Source organism: Sorex fumeus, unplaced genomic scaffold (genome assembly GCF_029834395.1).
Source record: "Sorex fumeus unplaced genomic scaffold, SorFum_2.1 ptg000001l, whole genome shotgun sequence".
NCBI lineage: Eukaryota > Metazoa > Chordata > Mammalia > Eulipotyphla > Soricidae > Sorex > Sorex fumeus.
The window spans coordinates 6,082,174-6,105,444 of record NW_026606058.1 but is presented as its reverse complement, the minus strand read 5'-3'; the positions used below and the strand labels follow the sequence as shown (position 1 = coordinate 6,105,444).

Genomic DNA, 23,271 nt, shown 5'->3' with positions numbered 1-23,271 from the left:
CCTCAGCCATGTTCAAGGCCACTCTCCACGTGCTCGGAGGAGCCTCACGCATGAAGGAACCAGCAGAAGAACCCAGGTATGCGGACCCGGGGCTGAGATCTCCAAGCCTGCTTGGATTGGGACTGGGGCCTCCTCGACCCGGATCCCCAGTTTTCCAGTAGCTTGGCAGCCACACCCACAAACTGCCCCCTGGTGCTATGAAATGCCATCAACGGCCAAGACCCAGAGACTATAAAACAAAGCTCCTGGAAGAGAGAGATGCAGTATTTCCTATTCACGGCTGTGCGACCACTTATAGTCTAGCCCACTGATGTACCTGAAGCAGCACACATGTGTTTGGTTTTAACATACTTGCTTGTATTCTCTTATATACGGGCTTAAACGGCCCCAGGATGAAATGCAACAACCTTCACACCCTTCCCGCTTGTTGTGCCGGGAAGGTGCTCGCTGGCTGGGTGGGTGTTTGAATATTATTTGTAATGAACTATTGTGAACTACCTTATGAAAATAAATGTATAAAAATCGCAAAAAAAAAATGTTAAAAGAAGATTAATATCCGAATAACCCTTGATTCAGATCCACTTGTAATCAATCAAGGGGGAACAGAGAAAAGGCACTTAACTTTGCTTTATCTGTAATCATAGGTACTTTTTAAACTCAAAAAAAAAAAAAAAAAAAGACATCACAGAAAGCAAGGCATGGCAAACCATTTGCTGAGCTTGCCAGAACTTGATCTGCCACTACTGAGAAGCGAGTTCACAGGACTCCAAGTTAAATCAGCACTCTTAACAAATCTCTAAACTTTCATTTCCCTGGTTGAATGAAACATACCGTTTCATTCCATCGACATTTACGGAACTCTAGGTAATAAAGACACAACACTGAATTCAACGAAAAGGGCCTCAAGTCTTGTAAGTTGTCATGTCCTTGGGGAATAAAACGCAAAAATCACTGATGTATCTGGTGCTCAGTGCTTTGGAGAACCACAGTCCAGGACGACGAGAGCGAGGTGGATAGAGAACAGCATTTTGTCATTTCTTAGGAGAGGGAGAGTGTCTGCAGAGGAAGGGGGACAGAGTCGCTAGACACAGCTACAGGGGCGAGAGGCTGTCCTGCACACAGCAGAGCCCAGTCCGATTCCCAGGCACTGGATGTGCAGCTCACCCCCTGCCCTGAGAGGAATGATCCCTGAGCACAGAGCCAGGAGTAAGCCCCGAACACGTTCAGGAATGACCCGAACCACCTCCACCCTCCTTTCTTTTTAAAAAGAGGTAGAGGGTTCGAGGCATCAAGAACATGGAGCACAGAGCCATGCTCCTGTCGTGTGTGAGGAACAGCAAAAGGCCGGGGAGCTGCACTGAGGCATAAGGTCGTTAAGAAACAAGATCTGTAAGACCTTTGGCCCTTTCAGGGATGTGGGGTGGGGGAGGGGATACCTCCCGAGAAGTGCTCCCGAGAAGTGCTCAGGGGCCCAGGGGATACTCCTCATGATTTCTGGGCCCCCGTGGCCCAACTCCTGGTGGGACATCACACCCGGCACCAGGCCCCCACCCGGAGGGAGCTGCTCGGGAGAGCGTACCATGGTGGGGCCGGCACTGAGTTCTGGAAGGAGGCACGCCCGCAGCCCCGGCCCCTGGATCTCCCTCCTGCCCCGGGACTCTGGCTGTCGATTCCAGTGAGCTGCAGTTCACTCTACTGGAAGTGACCCTGGCAACAGTTTTCAACCTTTTTAACCCCTGTGAACTGGCAGCTAGAAAACCACTGGCGTGCAGGGATACAGGGACACGAGAGCAGGGAGAATATCGGGAAGCCTGGCAACCCTCCAGAGGGGAGGTGACAGGCGGGTCCCCGCGTGGGCAGTCCCGGGGCCAGGACAGGAAGGCGGGGAAGAGCCGTGAGGACGCACAGCAGTGTCCTGGAGGGAGCGAGCGCAGTCCTGGGCAGCAACAGGTCTAAGATGTGTCTTGAGTCTCACCCAGTCCTAAAGGGGGAACTGAGCATTTCCTAAAGGATGAGACAAACAATAGGAGATGCATGGTGGGCTTCGCGGAGCTGCACCGAGATAGGTCTGAGGAACTACGGATGTGCCAGGCTGGAAAAGTTGGGAGGAAGAGCCGGGGAGGAGGTTAGAGAGGAGATGGGTTTTTAGCCTTTTGAAAATTTGAGATGCCCATTAGACACCTAAAGAGAAATAAAAAGAAAGAATAGAGAGAGAGAGAGAGGAGACTGGTGCTCAGCTGTTGGGTATTAACCCAAAGTGTTTTAGGCTTCATCTGCAAACTGCCCCTTTTCCTCCTACGGAGAAGCTTATCGTGCCCTTGCTAACATCCTTAATTTGAAGCTTGTCTTTAACCTTTCCTTTGTGTTTGACCTCTCGTTGTCACAGTTCCCCAAGTCAGTCTTCATTACTTATAAGCCAAAACTTTCTGGTAGATCTGAACTTAGCATTTGTACCTGTTTTTCCATTTCCCCTATCACCTTTTATGTTTTACCATAGAGCAATGTTCTTCGTTTAAAAACACAGAAAGACCATTAATGCTATGCTCCTAATATTTGGGAGCTGAGTGACTCCGAACTCTATCTGCTCCTGGGCATAATTACTTGGTCATAATTACTTGACTCAGGCTTCAGTTGCTGTAGTTTCTACACCCGAAAAGTGAGGTCTCTCTGTGGGACTGGGTTAGACCCAGGGCAAAGCTACCCTGCAATCGAAATGGGACATGCATAAATGCATGGTCTTGACACAAGCTGTTATGACTTAAGAGACAAGACCCCCATGGGGAAGGACAAGTGGAACTGATCTGAGGGCTTAGTCTGGGATTTAAGGGAAAAGCCTTGCTTGCTCTCAAAGTCCAGAGAACCAAGTGTTGGGATCCATCCTTCCTTCCTTCCTTCCTTCCTTCCTTCCTTCCTTCCTTCCTTCCTCCCTCCCTCCCTCCTTCCTTCCCTCCCTCCTTCTTTCCTCTCTTCCACCCTACCTCCTTCTCTCCTTCCTTCCTTCCTTCCTTCCTTCCTTCCTTCCTTCCTTCCTTCCCTCCTTCCTCTCTTCCACCCTACCTCCTTCTCTCCTTCCTTCCTTCCTTCCTTCCTTCCTTCCCTTTCCTTTCCCTCCCTCCCTTCCTTCCTCCCCTCCTTCCTTCCTCTCTTCCACCCTACCTCCTTCTCTCCTTCCTTCCTTCCTTCCTTCCTTCCTTTCCTTTCCCTCCCTCCCTCCCTTCCTTCCTTCCCTCCTTCCTTCCTTCTTCTCTTCCACCCTACCTTCTTCTCTCCTTCCTTCCTTCCTTCCTTCCTTCCTTCCTTCCTTCCTTCCCTTTCCCTCCCTCCCTCCCTCCCTCCTTCCCTCCCTTCCTTCCCTCCCTTCCTTCCTTCCTTCCTTCCTTCCTTCCTTCCTTCCTTCCTTCCTCCCTCCCTCCCTCCCTTCCTTCCTTCCTCCCTTCCTTCCTTCGTCACACTCAGTGATGTACAGGGGTTACTCCTAGCTCTGCACCCAGGAGTTACTCCTAGCGGTGCTCAGTGGACCATATGGGATGCTGGGAATCGAACCCGGGTCGGCCATACGCCCTTCCCACTGTGCTATCTCTCCAGCCCAGGATCTTTGTTTCTTACTGCGTTTATCCAAACAACTTCAACTATTGATAATATACAACCAGAGGGAAAGATGAAAGCAATGTAGTTGTCCCTGGGAGACAGAGTGTCTTCTTGAGTTGATCTCCCCAAGAGAACTTCCTCTGCCAAATGTTTCTCTATGTAAATGACCAATCACACCTATGTCCTACCTCCCGCCCCCTCAGATGTTCTACTAGTATGCTAGCAGCTCTGCATTAAATGGGCCATTTCCACCATCAGACTGTGGTCCCCTGTCTCCCTGTCTCTGTCTCCCTGCTGGGGAGGCCTGGGGAGGTGGGGATGCGGCTTTGGGCCACGGAACCTAGCAGCGGTAGCCCCCATGTTTTACTTTGCGAACTCACATTCAACAACACGTGAATGCTAGAGGTAGAAACATGCAGTTAACAGACATAAGACCTCACGTCCGTAGCAGAGAGATAAACCTCACAAAAAGCAAGAAAAGGTTCCAAGTGGCCAGACACAGAATTCAAGCATCAGAAAGACAGGAAGGAGCCAGTGAAGGCTGAAGAGAAAAAAAAAACAGCAGAGGAAGTAGAAGTGATGGAAGTCCAAGGAAGTTTGAAAGAGAAGAGTCATTAGTACAAGGCCAGTGTCAAAGAAAGCTTAGGGGCCGCGGGGTTAAGAACACACAGTTCATCCAAGAAAGGACAAGAGCTGCCTTGATAAAGGATGGTAGGGAAGCTGGATGGGAGACCTGAGATCATCTATTTATCTACATAAACGACCAACCACACCCATGTCCGTACCTCAAGCCCACAGCTCTGGAAGCCCCTTCTCCCTACAGACCTGTTCCATATCTTCGCAGACTCGGCCGAGGCGGAGAGGACAGCGATATTGTCCGAACTGAACGACAGGGTCCGGACGTCGCTGCGGTGGCCCCCGATGGTGATTCTGCTGGTCCTGATGGGCTGAGGAGCGGGCGCCGACGGGTTCAGTGAATACAATTCCACCAGGTTGTTCTGCAGCAAGAAGACAGCCTTCAGCTCTCCCTGCGGTGAATGGATCAAGTCAAAGGATCTGCAGGAGAAAACAAGGCACAAGTGTGGAGCTCACAGAGTTAACTTCCTTCTAGGACAAAGGCCTCGCAACACTCAGTCTACACAGCACCTGAACGACTATCATGAAGGCTACAAATAAGAGAGCAGTTCTTGTCATCAAGCTTAGAAGCTTTTAAACGATCATGGTCACGATCACGGTCCTCCCGTTGTTCATCGATTTGCTCGAGCGGGCCCAGTAACGTCTCCATTGGAGACTTTGTTGTTACTGTGTTTGGCATATCGAATACGTCACGGGTAGCTTGCCAGGCTCTGCCGTGCGGGCTTTTAAACAAATCAAAGAAATCTGGTACTTAAATCAAAGGCATTTAAGTCAAAGAAATAAGTTTTGACATTTTCATAAGTTAACCAAATCCTTCAAATCCTTTATGAGCATGAAGCATAGGGTGTTTTTTTTTTTTGGTTGGCTGGTTTGTTTTTAAAGCAGCAGCAGCCCAATCTTACCCCAGAAACAGTAGATAATAAAAAAGAGCTAAGTATGTGGGAGCATTGTGAGAAGAGTAAGTCTTGGTGACAAGCAGGTGTCCCCCAACCCCGCCATCCTACTCCGGATATATACGCCAGAAAGATGGGGCTGGTGAGATAGCACAGTGGGTAGGGCGATTGCCCTGCATATAGCTGACCCTGGTTCAACCCCGGGCATGATATATGATCTCCCAAGTACCACCACGTACCGCCCCAAAGACCACCGATCCTAGTCCCAAATCCATAAAGACTGATTATAAATATCACAGGTCAACATAACTTTGTAGCTTGGCATTTCACTACTTCCAAGCTTTCTCTGAGGTACCTGAGTTACTCCTTTGTACTCACTTGATTTTGGCAGAAGTTCTGATATTGGTCAACCGTTGGATTTCATCTTGCAATGTCATTTCAACAGTGACTTCAAGATCTTCCTCTTCCCCTTTGTCAGAATTTAATCTTGGGGGTGGGGAGTGAGGAGAAGGTACAACATAGTTACATTCTAGAAAAAGTCTTACTGTCATCTGAGTGTCCAAGTTCTGGCTCTAAGGACAACAAGCTGAGTGATCCTGGAAAAATCACTTATCACACAGTACAGCCATGAGAATTAAAATACAGTGTCCAGGTGGAAATGTTTGGCTAACAGCAGATTCACAGATAATGAATAACACCAAGCAGAAACTTCAAGAAGTAGCCCATCATACTTCTGGGATAAGTTTTAGTAATTCACAATATTACACTGAAGTGTTTCCAGTAAACATTTTTAGAAAATCCAGCACTTACTAAACAGCCGTATCGGGTAAAGCAGATTAGATTTCAAAAGATTTGCCAAGTTAGAAGGTAAATTACTGCTTCGAGACAGTGCATTTCAGTGACTGCGAAATGGGTTTCTGTGATTTCTAATGATCTTTTTCAAGGCCAACCTTAGTCACATAAACAGTCGAGGCAGTTTTCATAGTCTGACACGGACACTGGGCATCCCAGCTTCCTCCTGCACAGCTGAGGTTGTGAGTCACATTGCTGGTCTGAGAATTCAATGGTACTGAAGCTATTTCTAGAAATCTCCGTACAGTCTTTTTAGCTATGTGTGGCTAAGACAGGATGCAGGAAAATGCCAGTCAGGAAGCCATTCTCAAGAAAGGAACTTAAAGCTTCGTCTAATGGTACAAAATCTTCTCTATTCTTAATAATAAGTGTTAATAGAGCATTTATTAACCTTAAAGACGCCAGTTTCTGATTAGTAATAATGCTGCCCACACCACAATACTTATTAATAAGTATTTAAAAAACATACTTTGCTTTCTTTTTAGCTTTCTTCCTCTTCTTTTCCATTTTCTTCTGAATTTCCTCTTTGGAAAGGATAGAAAACACTTCTAGCACAGAATCTGTTCCCTAGGAAGGCAAAGACTGATGTGAATCCAAGACTGTCAGTTCGCTATAAGTAGAACTCATTCTCAGGACAAATCCGTGTTCCTTTTCCTCCCCTTACCAGCTGTACTATCGTGGACAACTTTAATCTCACTGGTCTGTGTTCTTACCACTTCACAGTCAGAGCAGTATTTTGAAGACTAAGCAAAATGAGTTTTTAGATAAAAACATAAAATGTGCCTTTACATTGCTTAGAAAAACAGCATTTAATAAATGAGTGCTAACCGTAGTAGTGGTCATTGTACTGTTGCTCTAACATAGCACTGTAGCACTGTCCTCCAGTTGTTCACTGATTTGCTCGAGCGGGCACCAGTAACGTCTCCATTGTGAGACTTGTTACTGTTTTTGGCATATCGAATACACCACGGGGAGCTTGCCAGGCTCTGCCATGTGGGCAGGATACTCTCGGTAGCTTGCCGGGCTCTCCGAGAGGGATGGAGGAATCGAACCTGGGTCAGCCACGTGCAAGGTAAACGCCCTACCCGCAAAGAAAAATCCATCTCTACGTTGAATACGGCAAGAATTTCTGAAAGGAACCACCTGACGTTTGTCATTCTTCTCCCAAGTCTGGTACTCACATGACAAGCCAGAATCTTGCCTGCTCTGTCTACAGCGAGGTTCACGACTCTGTCCCTTCCTTCCCGCATTAGGGACCCAGCTTTTCTGCAGGTAAGGATGCGCTACAAAAGAACCAGAGTGAAGTATCATGCTAAGTGAAGTGAGCCAAAAAGAGAGGGACAGACAGTAGAATGACTGCAATCATTTGTGGAATACAGGGTAACATAATGAGACTGACACCCAAGGATAGTAGACATAAAGGCCAGGAATATTGCCCCATAGTTGGAAGCCTGCCTCACGAGCTGGAGGAGGCAGCTGGAACAGAGAAGGGATCAGTAAGACAAGGATGGTTGGAGGGATTGTTCGGGATGGGAGATGTGTGCTGAAAATAGATAAAGGACCAAGCATGATAGCCTCTCAGTTATCTATACTGCAAACCATAATGTCCCAAAGTAGAGAGAGAGTATGGGGAAACTGTCTGCCATAGAGGCAGGGGGAGGGTTGGGATGGGAGGGGGAATACTGGGGACATTGGTGGTGGAAAATGTGCACTGGTGGGTATGACTGAAACTCAAACAAAAAAGCTTTGTAACTGTAAAAAAATAAGAAAGGAAGCAGAGTGAAATGTGATTTCTGCAGCGCCTCTGAAAAGATGATTCGCTGGAACTATGGTTACAAACAAAATGACAATGAGGGTTGCACACTCAAAAACACCCTGTAATTCTCATTTTCCCCATCGCTAAACTCAATTGAAACTATGACACAGGAATGAATAATGAGGGCTGGAGGGAGCGCTGGACTGCACGGGGGTGCATGCAGGAGGCCTGCGGGCCGGTCCCTGGTGCTGCATGACTGTCCCTACCACAGCACCCACTCAGGAGTAGTCACCACGACGCAAGTAATTCAAAATAAATGAATTAATTCAATTAGAAATGAATTACATCCTCTGGAGATTCATCCGCCTCAAGGGACACATCGTGGGTCTCATGGAGGTCTTGTTCCCCGGGTGAAGACGCTCTGGCCCTCTTGAGCTCTGGTTCTTCAGGAACCTCAACCTGTTTCATAACAAGAAGAAAAAAATCAAAGTGTTAACACATGTTCCAGATGATTCCACTCTAAAAGCTTAGAAACAACTTATTGCCACTAATCATTTCCAATTAGGGACTGGTTACATCGCTGCAAGATAGGAATGTATGAAAAGAGTATTACAAAGAGACGAGAAAACACAAACCAATCATCACTCACTGCACTGCATTCAGCAATTTTCTTTGATATTTTGGGGCCAGAGCAATTGCACAGCAGGTACAATTGCCTTGCTTGCAGCCAGCCTGGGTTCAATTCCCAGAATCCCTGAGCCCTAACAGGAGTGATCCCTGAGCACAGAACCAGGAGTAACTCCCGAGGAAGGTGGGCATGCCCCCACGACCCCCTGTAAATAACCCCCCACACAAAAAATAGTAATTTACAATGATATCTGAAATACTGTGTAGTAACAAAATGAGAAAATGATGACCAACTCTTCTCTAACTTTGCAAAAACTTTGTAAAAAAGTTTATCACACTTCAGAGGGAGATTCAAATCATCATTAGTAATGAAAAAGGCACTGCACGAGGGGTGACGTTTTCTCCTTAAATAAAGACAACCCTCATCTGCTAATGTAGAAACCACCAAACTATGGACCTGGTGGCCCGCCACACCCCGCTCTCCAGTCGACTCAAAGGCCCAGAGTCTCCCCACAGGAAGCCTTTCAAATCTGGAAAGATTTGTGTCAGAATATATGACTTACAAACACACAAACACTCCATACAAATTCTTGTTTGCAGGAAAGGATCACAGATATTATAAAATCCATCCAAGGACACCCCAAAAAAGTTCAGCAACTTGAGAGGTCCACAAACAGCAAATTTAATTAGGGGGACCAGACCCGTAAGTCTACAGTGATTCTCCCCAGTTCAAACAAACAAGGGCAATGCCCCAGTGAAGACGGATGGCTCTGAATCGTGTGCCCACATGAGCCAGCTAGGTCAGCAGAATTTCTAGAACCCGATGACACCTGAACTCCAACGAGCCCCGACAGCTACTGAAACATGCATCGGCCCCAGTCGGGAAGGCCGTTACCTCCTCCAGATAGCGTATGTCCCAGGCCCGCAGCTCACTGTCAGAAGAACCCGTGATGAGTCGCTTTTCTTGAGACACCAGAACCAATCCCCACACCTACAAAGATATTAAAAGGATTAAGACAATATGGCCAAAAGTGCTTTCAGAATGTCCCAAAAGTACCTGATATCCCAGAATCCTACATCTGCAAGAGTGCATGATCAAAATTTAGAAGAGCAGAAAGAGGAAACCTTTGCAAAAGGCACTCGAGGAGGGCCAGAGTGATACGGCGGGTAGGGGGCTTTCCCTGCATGCTTGCTGCTGGCCAGGATTCGATCCTCGACCTCTCATATGGTCTCCTGTGCCCCTCCAGGAGTAAGCCCTGAGCACACCAGGTGTGGCCCCCAAACAAAACTAATGTTGGGGGGAAGAAAAAAAAGAACAAAAGGCACTTGAGTGGGACTAGAGAGATAGTACAGTGGGTAGGGTGCTTGTCTTGCTCACAGCTGGCATGATCCCTGGCACCCCATATGGTCCCAAGCCCCACCAGGAGTGACCCCTGAGTACAGAGCCAGGGGTGGTCCGAAAACCAAACCAAAAACAAAAGAAGTTTAAGTTTTATTTAAAAAAAAAAGTGTGGTGCAACTACACTATATATATATATATATATATATATATATATATATATATATACACATTTCCTATATATGGCGCCATGTAATCCCATCAGCGGCCACGACTCAGAGACTATAAAATCCAGCTCCTGGAACCGTGCAGCCGCGAACGACATCTTATCAGGACATCTTTTTATGACATCTTATTATCTCATTCCTACTTTGGACAAACTTGCAGGCTATCGAATGTAGCCTGCCCACAGGGCAGAGTCTGGCAAACTCCCCGTGGCGTCCCCAATATGCCAAATACCAGTAACGATGATGGGTCTCATTCTCCTAAAGAGCCTTGAATATAATCTCAGGGCTAGGATGAAAGAGACGTTACTGGGGCCTGCTCGAGGCAATCGACGAATAACAGGATGATGAATGAAAAAAATATATATTTATAGGAAAACTAGCATTTCCTCTGGCACTTTCTATCTTTAAATTCAGAATGGGGGAGGGTCAGGGACATCTGTCTCACTTGTACCAGGCATCCTTGCTCTGAGCATGGCAGGGCCCAGGCGGAACCACATCACCGGGTGGTTCATTGTGCATGAAATTTCAACAGCCAGACAGGATGGCAGGCAGGGTGCTTGCTTTGCATGTGGCCAGCCCAGACTGGATCCCTGGCACCCCATATGGTCCCTAATCCCCATCAGGAGGGATCCTGATCCCTGCGTGCAGAACCAGGCGTAAACCCTGAGCACCACCAGGTGCAGCTCAAAAACTAGGAAAAAAAGGAATTTGACTTTGCTATCAGCCATACGTGCTCTGGTATTTACAACACCTCCCCCCGCCCCCACCCATTCCTGCCTCTAGCACTCCTGGGTGCACTCCCAGAGGCTGCCGGAACTGCTGGGTTGAGCATCACCGGGCCCAATGTGGCGCACTGTCAGGAGGACACCCGTGCTCCCTGAGCACTGCCTGGGAGGCCCCACAAAACAGAACTGAGATAACGTCTCAGCACAAATCTCAACCAGACAGCGCTCAGATGAAGACCTTCATTCTCACACTGTTTTGCTTTCTGCAGAGCCCAGCAAGTAAGAGGAGCTCTGGCAACATCCCCTGCCTAATTTTTAGCTGCAGAGATTCAAGAACTAAACAACGAAAATAACAGTGATCTAAGCCAACAATCGAGTGCTCTGCCTGGCCTTCCCTTTTGTCTCCAGGTACGTCTGCAAAGCCTGGCACAGACAGAGCCCGCAAGCGGGTGCAAAGATTTAGAAAATCCTTCCTGATCTGACTAGACTAGAGCCATTACTACCGCTGGACTAGCGTCATTACTGATTGGATTCCACGGGACGTCAAAAGATCGCGTGGACGCCCACCTACAAGATGGTCAGACTTCTTCGTCAAGACCCTGAATGATCGGTTTGAGGCTCTGCATGTTCCTAGAACGAACAGACGCCATTGGGCTATGCTAGCACGCAACCGGGATGAATGGAGACGTTACTGGCACCCGCTCGAGTAAATCGATGAATAACGGGGATTAAGTGATTAAGTGAAGTGATCTGAAATGAATCAGGGAACTAGCAGAGTAGCCACAGCTTGCAGGTCACGTGTCTCTGGGAAAGCGCCATGAAGGCCGCATTGTCAAACTTTCCTACAATTGTGATGGCAGAAGCTTATTACCCAATGAGGAAACTCACATCTGGCTCATTCTGCAGGGGTCAAACTCATCCAAAGTCGATTTTCCCTCACTGCCAGAGCCGTGTACCGGTGCCCAATGGCCACCCCTCCCCCCACACTGACTGTCCCTCTCTCAGGGCAGCTCAGGACTGACCTGAGCAGCAGGAACCAAGAGCCACCCCAGAGCTGATGGAAGGACCTCCTGGCCCGTTGCCTCAGACTGTCTCCCTGGGTCATCACCCTCCGCGTACCTCAGTTCGGTGGTCGACCATTGTCTTGAAGCAGTGCTGCGTATCGAGGTCCCACCACTTCACCGTGGTGTCTTTCCCACTACGAGAAGATGCGGAGGAAAAAGAAATCTCATTAGGGACAGAGAGGAGGCCAGAGGAGGAAAGAAATCTAGAGGGAAGAGGCAGATGGGAAGGAACAGGGGGCAGGGGTCAAGGGGATTGGATCCGGCGGTGGGATAAAGGGCCGGTACAGCCAGATGCCCAAGTCAGAGTCAGTAACACTGAAATCATTCAAAAAGATGGCAGGCCAGGGGAGGTGGGAGTGAACAGGGGACATCGATGGCGGGGGGAGTTGACGCCTGTGGTGGGATTGGTGCTGGAACACTACGTCTAAAACGCAACTATGACTAACTCTGACAACCACGGGACTTTAATATAATTAAAAAGTCTCCTAGGAAGACTCATTCAGTGCGTCTTCAGGAAAATCCAGGATTCACCAGCTGCCTTTGGGAGACAAATGTCATCTTTAGGACGTGGCTGGGGACAGCGGGTTTGACCTGCAAGTATGAAGTCACATGTTTGATCCCCTGCACTGTCCCATAGGCCAGGCGCCATCCCGGCCCAGTGGTACTGCCACAGGGATCCTTGCAGCCACAACCAAGCGTGTTGAAGGCCCACAAGTGTGCTCCCCTCAGTGAGCTCTGCGACCAAGGACTGAAGTCCCAACAGCAGCAAAGGGAAAGAAAAAAGGCGGGTGGGCAGGCAACATACAAGACAGTCTCCACACTTCCTTGGTGTGCTGTCCCCTAACGTCCAGTGCCCTCCTCCCCAATCCTACCTTCTTTACGGGAACAGAAAGCCCTCCTCCCAGTGCACTCCAGGCCACACTGCCCCCCTTGGAGACAGAGGACAGTAACTCCTACTTTGGGTGACACTGGTGTAAAGCAATACCTTGCAGGACGATTCTACCTCTTCTTTTATTTTTATTTATTTTTTTATGCACCACAGCTGGCAGGACTTACTCCTGACTCTGCACTCTGGAGTCACTCCAGATGCTCAGGAAACCATACGGGATGCGGGGGCTGAACCTGGGTCAGCCTCATGCAAAGTAAAAGCCTTCCCTGCTGTTCACATCATCGGAGCCCTTGGGAGAGGGAAGTGGACAGTCTGTTGTGGGGGTGTTGGAACACGGCATGCGTGAAAGCCAATGGCGCCTCAACAGAACTGAAAAGGGAAAGAAAAAGACTTGTGGTGCTCCAGAAGGCTATTCTTAGGGGGAATATAAGATGTTTCACCTGTAAGCACCAGAGTAATTTCCGACTGAATTCAGGGTGGAAAAGAACACGGCAATGGGGGCGAGACAGATAGTGCAGTGGGGAGGGCGTTTGCCTGGCAAGCGGTTGACCAGGGTTTGATCCCTGACGTACCATATGGTCCCCTGGGCCTGCCAGGAGTCATCCCTGAGTGCAGAGCCCTGGATTCTTCTCTTATTTAAATCTAGCACAACCTCCTTCCTTGGCAATATCTATAAAGTCTGTCTTATATAATCCCACCATGAAGCCTCATAACATTGTCTCCTTCACGAGTAACCCCTGAGCGTCCCTGGGTGTGACCCCAAAACAAATGAACCAGCAAGCAGAAAAGAACACTGAATGTGACCCACCACCACTGCCGCCATCAGAGGCTCAAACTTCCTCAGACCACACCCACAACCCAGCCTGTTCCAGCCTGTTCCAGACTGCTCTGTCTCCCAGTCCAGCCAGTCTGTGTCCTGCAAATGTGTCTCTGCTCAATTTCTGTGTCCAGCTCCTTTCAATCCATCTCTGTGCTGCAAACCTGAATTTATGCCCCACTGCCTGAATCATTTTAACCACATTTCACTTGAGCTGTGTCTACTCCTGTTTCCTCATCCCATTCTCTCTAGATGATCTCGGTTTTCTAAACTTACACTGTTCAGGGTTCTCTCTGGGCTGGAATCCTAAGCAGGTCCCCCTGTCACCTCCCAGTCACTGTTTTTTTTTTTTTATTATTATTAGTGAAACACCATGAGGTACAGTTGTAGATTTACAATTTTTTTGTGCTTGGGTTTCGATTATACAATGATCAGATACCCATCCCTCCACCAGTGCCCATTTTCCACCACCATGGATAATATCCCCCCCACCCCCAGCCCCCCATCCCGCCCCCGCCTCTGTGGCAGGGCAATCCCCTGTGTTCTCTCTCTCCTTTTGGGTGTTGTGGTCTGCAAAAGAGGCATTGAGTGGCAAACATGTTCAGTCCATAGTCCACTTTCGACATGCATCTCCCCTCCTGGGAGGATCCTCCAAACACCCTTTATTTGGTGTTCCCTTCTCTATCTGAGCTGCCCTTTCCCCTAGAATGCCCGGTTGGCTTCTAAGCTATGGAGTAATCCTCCTGGTGCTGATCTCGGCTATTCTTGGGTATTAATCTCCTATTTTGTTACTTTATATCTCCCAGATGAATGCAATCTTTCTATGTCTATCCCTCTCTTTCTGACTCATTTTCCTTAGCATGATACTTTCCATGTTGTACCATTGGTATGTAAATTTCATGACTTCATCAGACACACTGAAGTTCAAGCCTGTCTATTTTAGCAGCCACGCACACACAGCATCTGTGGATGAGAACCAAGACCGCCCAGTTCACTCCCACACGGGCAAAGCCACAGATGGAACAGCAGCCGAGTCCTTCACAGCATCTCAGTCTCACCAGCTCGAGTCACTATGGGACAAACCTGCAGCTCTCAAACCTTCTTTAGGGAGGACAGCACTGGGGCCGGCAGAGGGATCGAAGGACCGGAGCACTGGCTTTACCTGCGGGAGTCCTTGGGTCTGATCTCTAAGCACCATGCAGGGAGTAACTCCCAAGCACTGCCAGGTGCGATCACCCACCAAAACAAAGACTTGATCCTTTCCAAAAGGCAAGCCAAACCTGTTTTCCCCATTATCAACGGGCGCCCAGAAAGTAGACTCGAGGTCATTCTAGATCGAAGGTTAAGGAACATGGAAAAGCTGGGATCAGGGGAAAAAATGACAGATCCAAAAAGAGAATCACAGAATGCTCTGTCTCTGGGGAGTTCCTCTCATCTCAGAGGGGGAAGCAGAGGAGAGGAAAACCGGGACCAAAAGACACTAGCACATGAGCTTGAGAATACATAGGAGAAACGAGTCAGACATGAAGCAGATTTCTTTGCCGACATTCCCGTCAGTAAACTGACCCAGAGAGCAGCTCTGGAAAGGAAACTCTTCCTTCTTTACCTGGTAACCAGCAGATTCTTTTCCCGGAGAAACAACGCTTGGGTGACAGCATCTTTGTGTCCCTTGAGACGGTAGAGACCACTTTCATTGACCACATCCCACACGATAACGTCCGTGTCCTTAAGAGGTCAAATACAAAGAACAATATTCAAGAGGTCAAATTCAAAATTTTACCATGTAAAATTTATCTTAAAAACAAATATATTACAGTAATCCCATTACAAAAGCAACAAGTAGGGTTGGAGTGATAGCACAGTGGGTAGGGTGTTTGCCTTGCACGCGGTCGGCCAGCCGACCTGGGTTTGAGTCCCAGCATTCCATATGGTCCCTGGAACGCTGCCAGGAGTAATTCCTGAATGCAGAGCCAGGAGTAAGCCCTGTGCATCTCCAGGTGTGATGCAAAAACAAACAAACAAAACAAACGAACAAACAAAAGCAACAACTAGTCCCTGCAAAACATTTGGAGAACAGACAGAAAAATAGAGGGAATGAATATCAGGAAATTCCAACAACCAAATATTATCCGAGTCTCTGGCTGAATTTATGTATAATGCCAAGTTATTTTTCTACTAGAAAATGCAGGTGCTATTCATATTATTTTGTAACACTGTCCTGTGTGTCCACTGTCCTCCCGTTGTTCATCGAGTTGCTCGAGCGGGCCCAGTAACGTCTCCATTGGAGACTTTGTTGTTACTGTGTTTGGCATCTCGAATACGTCGCGGGTAGCTTGCCAGGCTCTGCCGTGCGGGCGAGATACTCTCGGTAGCTTGCCGGGCTCTCCGAGAGGGGCGGAGGAATCGAACTCGGGTCGACCATGTTGGCTGCGTGCAAGGCAAACGCCCTACCGCTGTGCTATCGCTCCAGCTACACCCTTACTTTTTTTCACTTAACACATTCCCATTTTTTCCATGTATTTCAGACATTGTCTTCTTTCTTAAGTTCATATCTACCCTAAGGAGATCAGCCCTTTATTACTTACGCCACTTAAGTAATGTCCAATCTTCTGCTATGACAAATACAGAGATAAACATTCCTTTTGTATATAACTCTCTTCAAAATAAATTCTAAACAGAGAATTATGGGGGCTGAAAAACAGATCTCCTTCTAAAGACTAGGATTCATGCTGTCAAGGAATCTCCAGAAAGGTCGCATGAACCTTCAGGCCTAAGGGACAGGCAGGTAAAGGCCAATTTTCCCATCACCTTAGCTATGGAGACTGTCAGGTCCTCAAACATCAACGCCAAGTTTATCAGTTACAACTGCATTTCTCAATACCTATCTTGACTTGTATTTCTGAACACCAAGGAGAAAGTGTAAGCAAACTCTGTGGTTACTACCGGAAGCATACACGCCTTTTGAACCACCTGGTCCTGGCCTTACCTCTCTCCTTGGCTCTGTTATTTTTTGTTTTGGGGTTTGAGCCCCAGCGGTGCTCAGGACCACCTGGTGGTCTTCCTGGCATGGTGCTAGAACCATGTGGTGGCAGGGATTCACCCTAGAGCTCCTTCAAGCAGAACGAGAATGGAAGCCCTTTGATTATCTCTCCCGCCCTTAGTAGATGGATATTAACCCTTCCCTTTCACGTAAAAAAATATTACTCTTTCCTCGTTCTCTTTGGCTATGTACAAGTGTCTTAAGTTTAAAAGCATCTTAAATTTAAATATTCAAAAGCATCCTTTTCTTTAGAGCTCTAATTTATTTTTTCACTTTTAGGAGCTACGCTTTACAAAATTGTAACTGCTTAGTGTAGGGCTGCATGCATAGAACACTGCAGCAACACACACACCGGCTTCTGCCTCCCTCCCCCGTCCCAGTCACGCCCTCGGGTCCCCCTGTAGTAAGCTTCCTACGGAACGTCTGTTCTCAGTTTCTGCCGCTTTGGGCATGTGTTATTCCCTTCCTGTTCCTTCACATCCTGCATGTGAGATCATTCTGCGTCGTCCCTCTCCTGACATCTCAGCACGACACTCTTCAGATCCATCCACACGGCAGGAAATCGCAAGGTTTCACCTTCTCTTAAAGCCAAGTAGCATTCTATTGTGCACATGTCCCATGCTTTAGAGTTCTTGAAAACAGACTGGTTAGAAATGTCGGGCCAGAGAAATAGCACAGCGGGTAGGGCGTTTGCCTTGCACGCGGCCTACCCGGGTTCAATTCCCAGCATCCCATATGGTCCCCCGAGCACTGCCGAGTAATTCCTGAGTGCAGAGCCAGGAGTAACCTCTGTGCAATGCCAGTGTGACCCAAAAAGCAAAAAGAAAAAAAAAAAAGTGAGAAGTGTGCTGCATTTGTTTCTAGGCTATTAATTTGTCTGTAATAATCTATGTTGCCTTAATAACACATCAATATAACACACCTGAAACTGTGGCTTTATAATGTATTTTTATATCTTTATAATGCATTTATTATTGTTTCTCAAAATCTTAGTGTTTCTATTTTAATTTTTATGTTTTCAGATCCTGGCCATATTCCAGAAAAACATGAACAACAACAACAATATATATATGTGTGTGTGTGTATATATATATATATATATATATATATATATATATATATATATGAAACACCAAAGCTCCAACATTTTGGGATATTTAGACAGTTTTAATTATATTGTTGGGCAACAATTTCACACCAACATTATAGAGTCAGTCGATGTGCGATTCTTCACCTTGTCTGTCTACATAAGAGCCTTTTATCAGAGAATACTGGAGAAAACAAAAGACTTGCCAATCCACCCTTTTTGTATTAGTTCTCCCATGCACACAATTTTGCACACTGAGGATCACTGCATCACCCCACAAGTTGAGCAAAAAACATTCACGCTTGTAATAGTCTGAGTACCTGTTTCTTAGTCTCACCTTGGAGCCAGATGCCAATCTGCCTCCCAGCTGGTCATACTTCAAAGAAGTGATGGCTGCTTTGTGTCCATTGAAGGTTACATTTCCTTCCCCACTCAGGAGACTGAAGATTCGGATAGAGCCATCCTCATAACCTACGGCCAAGTGCAGCCCATCCGGGGACGGGCACAGGCAAGTGACTTCTTGTTTAAGCCCCTGAAGAATGAGGATCTGAAATCGTAAGAGTCAAGAAGTGAAGGTGAGGAGCTGAGTATGTCATCACGGGAGAAGCCAGGCACAGAAAATTAAAAACACCAATAATTTCAAATCACTCTACCGAGGAAAAATTAAATTCCATAATCCATCTTAAGTCCTTTAATATAGAAATTATTGGGGTCGGGTGCCTGCCCTGGACTCAGCTTTGTGACTAGGCATTAAGAGGATACAGACAAACGTTATATACCACTGATGCTCTTAAGCAGTGGCTAATAATTTGGTTTGAAAAAAATAAAATGATCTCATAAAACATAAATCAGAGCCCCCCAAAATCGTTTTACCTCAGCTTTTAAACTTTACCATCCCAATCACACCTCAGAAATCTTTTTAGCAAGAGGGCAGCTAAGAAATATTTTAGACTTACAGGAACATAGAATCTCTATCAAGATTACTCGGTTTTTCTATTCTGGTGGAAAAGTAGTTACAATTGTAAGAAAATAAATGTCTGTATTCAAATAAATCTCTATAACAACAACAACAAAAAGAAATCATTGGGGTTGGAATGATAGTACATCTGCCTTGCATGTGGCATACCTGGGTTCGAACCCTGGCATCCCATGTGGTCCCCTGAGCACTGCCAGGAGTAATTCGTGAGAGCAGAGCCAGGAGTAATTACTGAGCACTGCTGGGTGTGAGCCAAAAGCCAAAAATATATATATATATTACTTGTACAATTGGGCAGGGCTGGAGCGATAGCACAGCGGGTAGGGCGTTTGCCTTGCATGCGGCCGACCTGGGTTCGATTCCTCCAATCCCTCTCGGAGAGTCCAGCAAGCTACCGCGAGTATTCCCGCCCACACGGCAGAGCCTGGCAAGCTCCCCGTTGTGTATTCCATATGCCAAAAACAGTAACAACAAGTCTCACAATGGAAACGTTACTTTTGCCTGCTCAAATCGATGAACAACAAGAGGACAGTGCTACAGTGCTACAACTGGGGAAGAAAATATTCACACAAAGTTAAAATTATTTTCCCCTAAGTTCTACACTAAGTTAAAACATAAAAAATTCCTCCAAACAATGGAAATAACCACTAATTATTTATCGTATGTTAATATCAAATGGTTTTCGAGAAGAGAAATACCTTCTTGCTATAACTGAGCCCATCTTATAGAGATGGACTCACATGCATCAAAGTGCTGCTATTGGTTTATAACCCCAGAGACCCTGACTGGCTATAAGTGGCAAAGGACTAACCTCTTGGGAATCACAAAGGGTGTTAACAACATCAAAAGGCTTCTTATTTGATTTGGCAGAAGTGGATAGGCTAAGGGATGGATGCAACGAATCACCAAGTACTAAAATTAGTTTTTGTTTGGTGGTCATACATGGCAGAACTCAGGGCTCACTCCTGGCTCTGTGTTCAACCAGGCATTGTTTGGGGGAATCATATACGGTTCAGAGAATGGAACTGGGGTTAGCTGCATGCAGACAAACACCTTAACCTCTGTACTATCTCTCTAGCCCAAAATACCTAATATTCCATACTGGTTGTGAAGGCACTTATTTAAATTGACCTATTTGAAAAAACAAAAAAAAAAATCAGAACTAATAAAGCAAAGAAAAGCAAATCTATCAAGAAGAATAACTGGTACAAATACCAAAACAGGCTGGCTCTTTATGCCCGTATTCTCTCAAGAACACGCATCTCGCTTACTTGTCTTAATGTTCCTTTGCTTGCCTGTTTCCACTCGAGAAGCTTGTGTTCACTCCTGAACACATACCTTCCTGTCTCTCCCCTCACATCTTTCTAGAAAAAGTTTCAATAAAAACGACCTTGCTTCTCTAAAATAAACAAAGACCAAAAAAAAAAAAAATACCTCGAAGGTAAATAGCTATGCGGCTGTGATTTTCAGGATTTACTGTAGAAACAGCACAACAGAACCTGACCGTTAGACTCAAAGGAAAAAAATATTTCTCATCTGAAGACGCTATTCGGGTCTCCCAAAGAGGAATCGAAAGAGCTATGCTTGGAATATCACGATTCACTCAAATGACAGAGAGAATCCGGAATTCTGACCTCCGTTGAAGGTCAAGAATCAGGGACGCTGTCTCATTTGCCAAGCCATCAAAAATCAGATGGGCTGGACACGTAATGAGGTTTACAGACAACTGCTGGACTAGAGTTATTACTGATTGGATTCCACGGGACGTCAAAAGATCGCATGGACGCCCACCTACAAGATGGTCAGACTTCTTCGTCAAGACCCTGAATGATCGGTTTGAGGCTCTGCATGTTCCTAGAACGAACAGATGCCACTGGGCTACGCTAGCACGCGACCGGGATGAATGGAGACGTTACTGACACCCGCTCGAGTAAATCGATGAATAACGGGTAATCAAGTGATCAAGTGAAGTGATCTAAAGACCCACAAAAGTACTACCTGTGCCTAATCCATCAGGGTGCTCCCGCTTCTGCCTCTTCATCCTTAAACACCCGTCACCAACTCCAACTTCGCTGACTTCAGGCTTACCTTTTCCCCTTTCCGTAAGTCCCAGATGAAAACATGCTCGCAGGCAGGCACCGCCACGTAGCGCCCCTTTTCACCACGGAGTGTCACGAAGACAATATTGCCTTTGTGGCTGCCAATAAGGCCAAACACTGCACTAGCAACGTAGCGGAGGTACTGCTTGGTGAGCCCCATGTCGCACCGTCTGATCTCCAAGCTGAGGCAACTGCACGGACAAAGAACACTCAGTATTCTTTGAGTCTGAGTTCTACTGAGTTCACAAGAACCTACGGTTTCGAATGTGGCAAAACCTGTGCCATCTCTACCTTTATTTACTCTAGACAAATCCCTGGCATGAAACACCTGGGCATCCTTGTTTTTTTCATTTATTGCTGACTCAATGTGGAATCTCCCCGTTTCAAATTATTTACACTCTGTCATGTCCACCTCTAAATTATCTCACACTAAATCTCTGCAGCTCAACCTTTCATTTCTGATGTACCATCAGTTTCCACACTGCCCAAGAGAGCCCAAGACAGAACATATTTATCAGGCAACATTTATTATATAATTAGACAGGCACCATAGTAGAGACAATGGAGGTCTAGTATTGGGTCAAACAAAATTTCAGAGCTCATGGTACATACCTTGTACAGAGGTTCTCAAAGTTCAACCCTGTGTCTTAGAAGGGAGCTGATGAAAACAGTTTGGAAACACCTCTGCCTTGGCTCCCTATCACTGATTCAGGAGGTCTGAGGTGGAGCCCAGATTTGCCATGACTAACACGGTCTCAAGTAGTGGTCCCACTACTGCTGCTGTGCTCACTGTTGATGCAGTTTCTCAACTTGAGAACTACTATTCCATCACATGCAGGTCTTGATTTCCAAATAAGTACCGCCACTCCTCCTGGCACAGAAAAAAAACAAGAAGAGTGATTCAAATTGGGTTTTAACCCAATCTACTTACTCTGCTTCCTAAATCCCTCCCATCGTTTTCTGAAGCGAAGACAAAACCAGGTTCAAAATCTTGTAGTAGGAGCTGGAGTGATAGAGTAGAGGGGGTAGGGCCTTTGAGCACGGCCAACCGGGGTTCTGGGGTTCTGTTGGCCCATAATCCCCAGCATCCCATAAGGTCCCCCATTCCCAGGAGTAATTCCTGAGTGCAGAGCGAAGAGGTGCCCCTGAGCATCTCCGGATCTGATGCCCTCTGCCCCACCCCACCCCTCACACCCAATAAAGCCAAAATATTGTAGTAAAAAACTACATTAGTTAAAAAAAATTAATATAGAGCCAAAATGGAGAAAGTGCTTTCAAGGAAATGGATACAGATCATTGAATGCATATAGCTAGGTATATTTGAATTCATTTACTATATTTAATTAAACCACACAGAACAGTGGTTTAATTAAATATAGTAAACCATGCAAATGAAGAGGCAGCTAACATATTGTAGGGTCTAAAACATTCTTCACAGTAACTAATGAGGTTAGTTATTTTTAACCTTCATTCTACAGTAAAGGAAACCAGGCACAGAGACTATGAACTAGCCGGCTCCAAGTCATTTAGCCAGTTAAGTCCCAAGTCAGGATCCAATCGAGTTTAAGTCCCAAATTCGTCTTAAATCACTAAACTAAATTAGTCCTTTTATACCTTTTGCCTGTCCTAACTTTGGCTCCAGACTTAAACCGTCTTTCATACAATTTGGACCCGCTCCTCAGTGTTTCAGGTAGCGACCTCAGGGCCTTTTGGAGAGGGCTGAGTACTAACTCCGTATCCTTTACTTACCGCCGCCAAAGCAAAGGGCATCAACGCTTCGGGGGAAAAGGAGCACTGATCACGGACCTTGAGACCCTAACCCGAACCCGAACCCTGAGTTAAGGGCTGGCAAGCAGGATTCCTCCCGGGTCCTGCGCATCCACTGGAGGGGTCTGCGCGCTCCGCGTCCCGCAACCCTGCGGGGGACGCACGTCCTGAGCATCCTCCGGAGGGGTCTGCGCACTCTGCATCCCGCGACCCTCCGGGGGACGCACGTCCCGAGCATCCTCCGGAGGGGTCTGAGCACTCTGCATCCCGCGACCCTCCGGGGGGGGGGGGGGGGGGGGACGCACGTCCCGAGCATCCTCTGGAGGAGTCTGCGCACTCTGCATCCCGCGACCCTCTGGGGGACCCGAGCACCCTCCGGAGGGGCCTGCGCGCTCCGCGTCCTGCGACCCTCCGGGGGGGACGCATGTCCCGAGCATCCTCCCGAGGGGTCTGCGCACTCTGCATCCCGCGACCCTCCGGGGGACCCGAGCACCCTCTGGAGGGGCCTGCGCGCTCCGCGTCCCGCGACCCTCCGGGGGACGCACGTCCCGAGCATCCTCCGGAGGGGTCTGCGCACTCTGCACCCCGCAACCCTCCGGGGGACCCGAGCACCCTCCGGAGGGGTCCGCGCGCTCCGCGTCCCGCAACCCCGCGAGGGCCGCACGCGCCAGCCCCGGACGCAGCCCCCCGGGGACCTCAGAACCCAGACACCGCGCGCTCGCGTGCGCCCAGATGCCCGTCCGCTGAGAGATGAGCCCCAGCTCACCCCGTCCCGCGCGCCGCCGCCGCCCCCGCGAGGAACCGCATCCAGGAGCGCCCGCGCCACCCGCCCGTGCTCACCTGGGCCCGCACGCGGCTCCGGCCACCGCCCCGCCCACGAGCCCGCCCT

General features: G+C 47.6%; 1 protein-coding gene across 1 annotated transcript in view; it reads right to left on the bottom strand.

Moving 5' to 3' along the window:
- Positions 1-21,485, bottom strand: part of WDR3 (WD repeat domain 3) — a 49,644-nt gene extending 28,159 nt beyond the window's left edge. The window contains exons 1-11 of the mRNA XM_056118293.1: positions 21,228-21,485; positions 20,605-20,806; positions 17,878-18,087; positions 15,020-15,138; positions 11,763-11,841; positions 9,248-9,343; positions 8,071-8,184; positions 7,151-7,252; positions 6,439-6,536; positions 5,496-5,603; positions 4,414-4,644 (exon numbers count right to left, since the gene is read on the bottom strand). Of these exons, the coding sequence (XP_055974268.1) occupies positions 4,414-4,644; positions 5,496-5,603; positions 6,439-6,536; positions 7,151-7,252; positions 8,071-8,184; positions 9,248-9,343; positions 11,763-11,841; positions 15,020-15,138; positions 17,878-18,087; positions 20,605-20,775 (1,328 nt within the window). The 5' untranslated portion in view covers positions 20,776-20,806; positions 21,228-21,485. The remainder of the gene's footprint in view (positions 1-4,413; positions 4,645-5,495; positions 5,604-6,438; positions 6,537-7,150; positions 7,253-8,070; positions 8,185-9,247; positions 9,344-11,762; positions 11,842-15,019; positions 15,139-17,877; positions 18,088-20,604; positions 20,807-21,227) is intronic.
- Between the last annotated feature and the right edge of the window lie 1,786 nt (positions 21,486-23,271).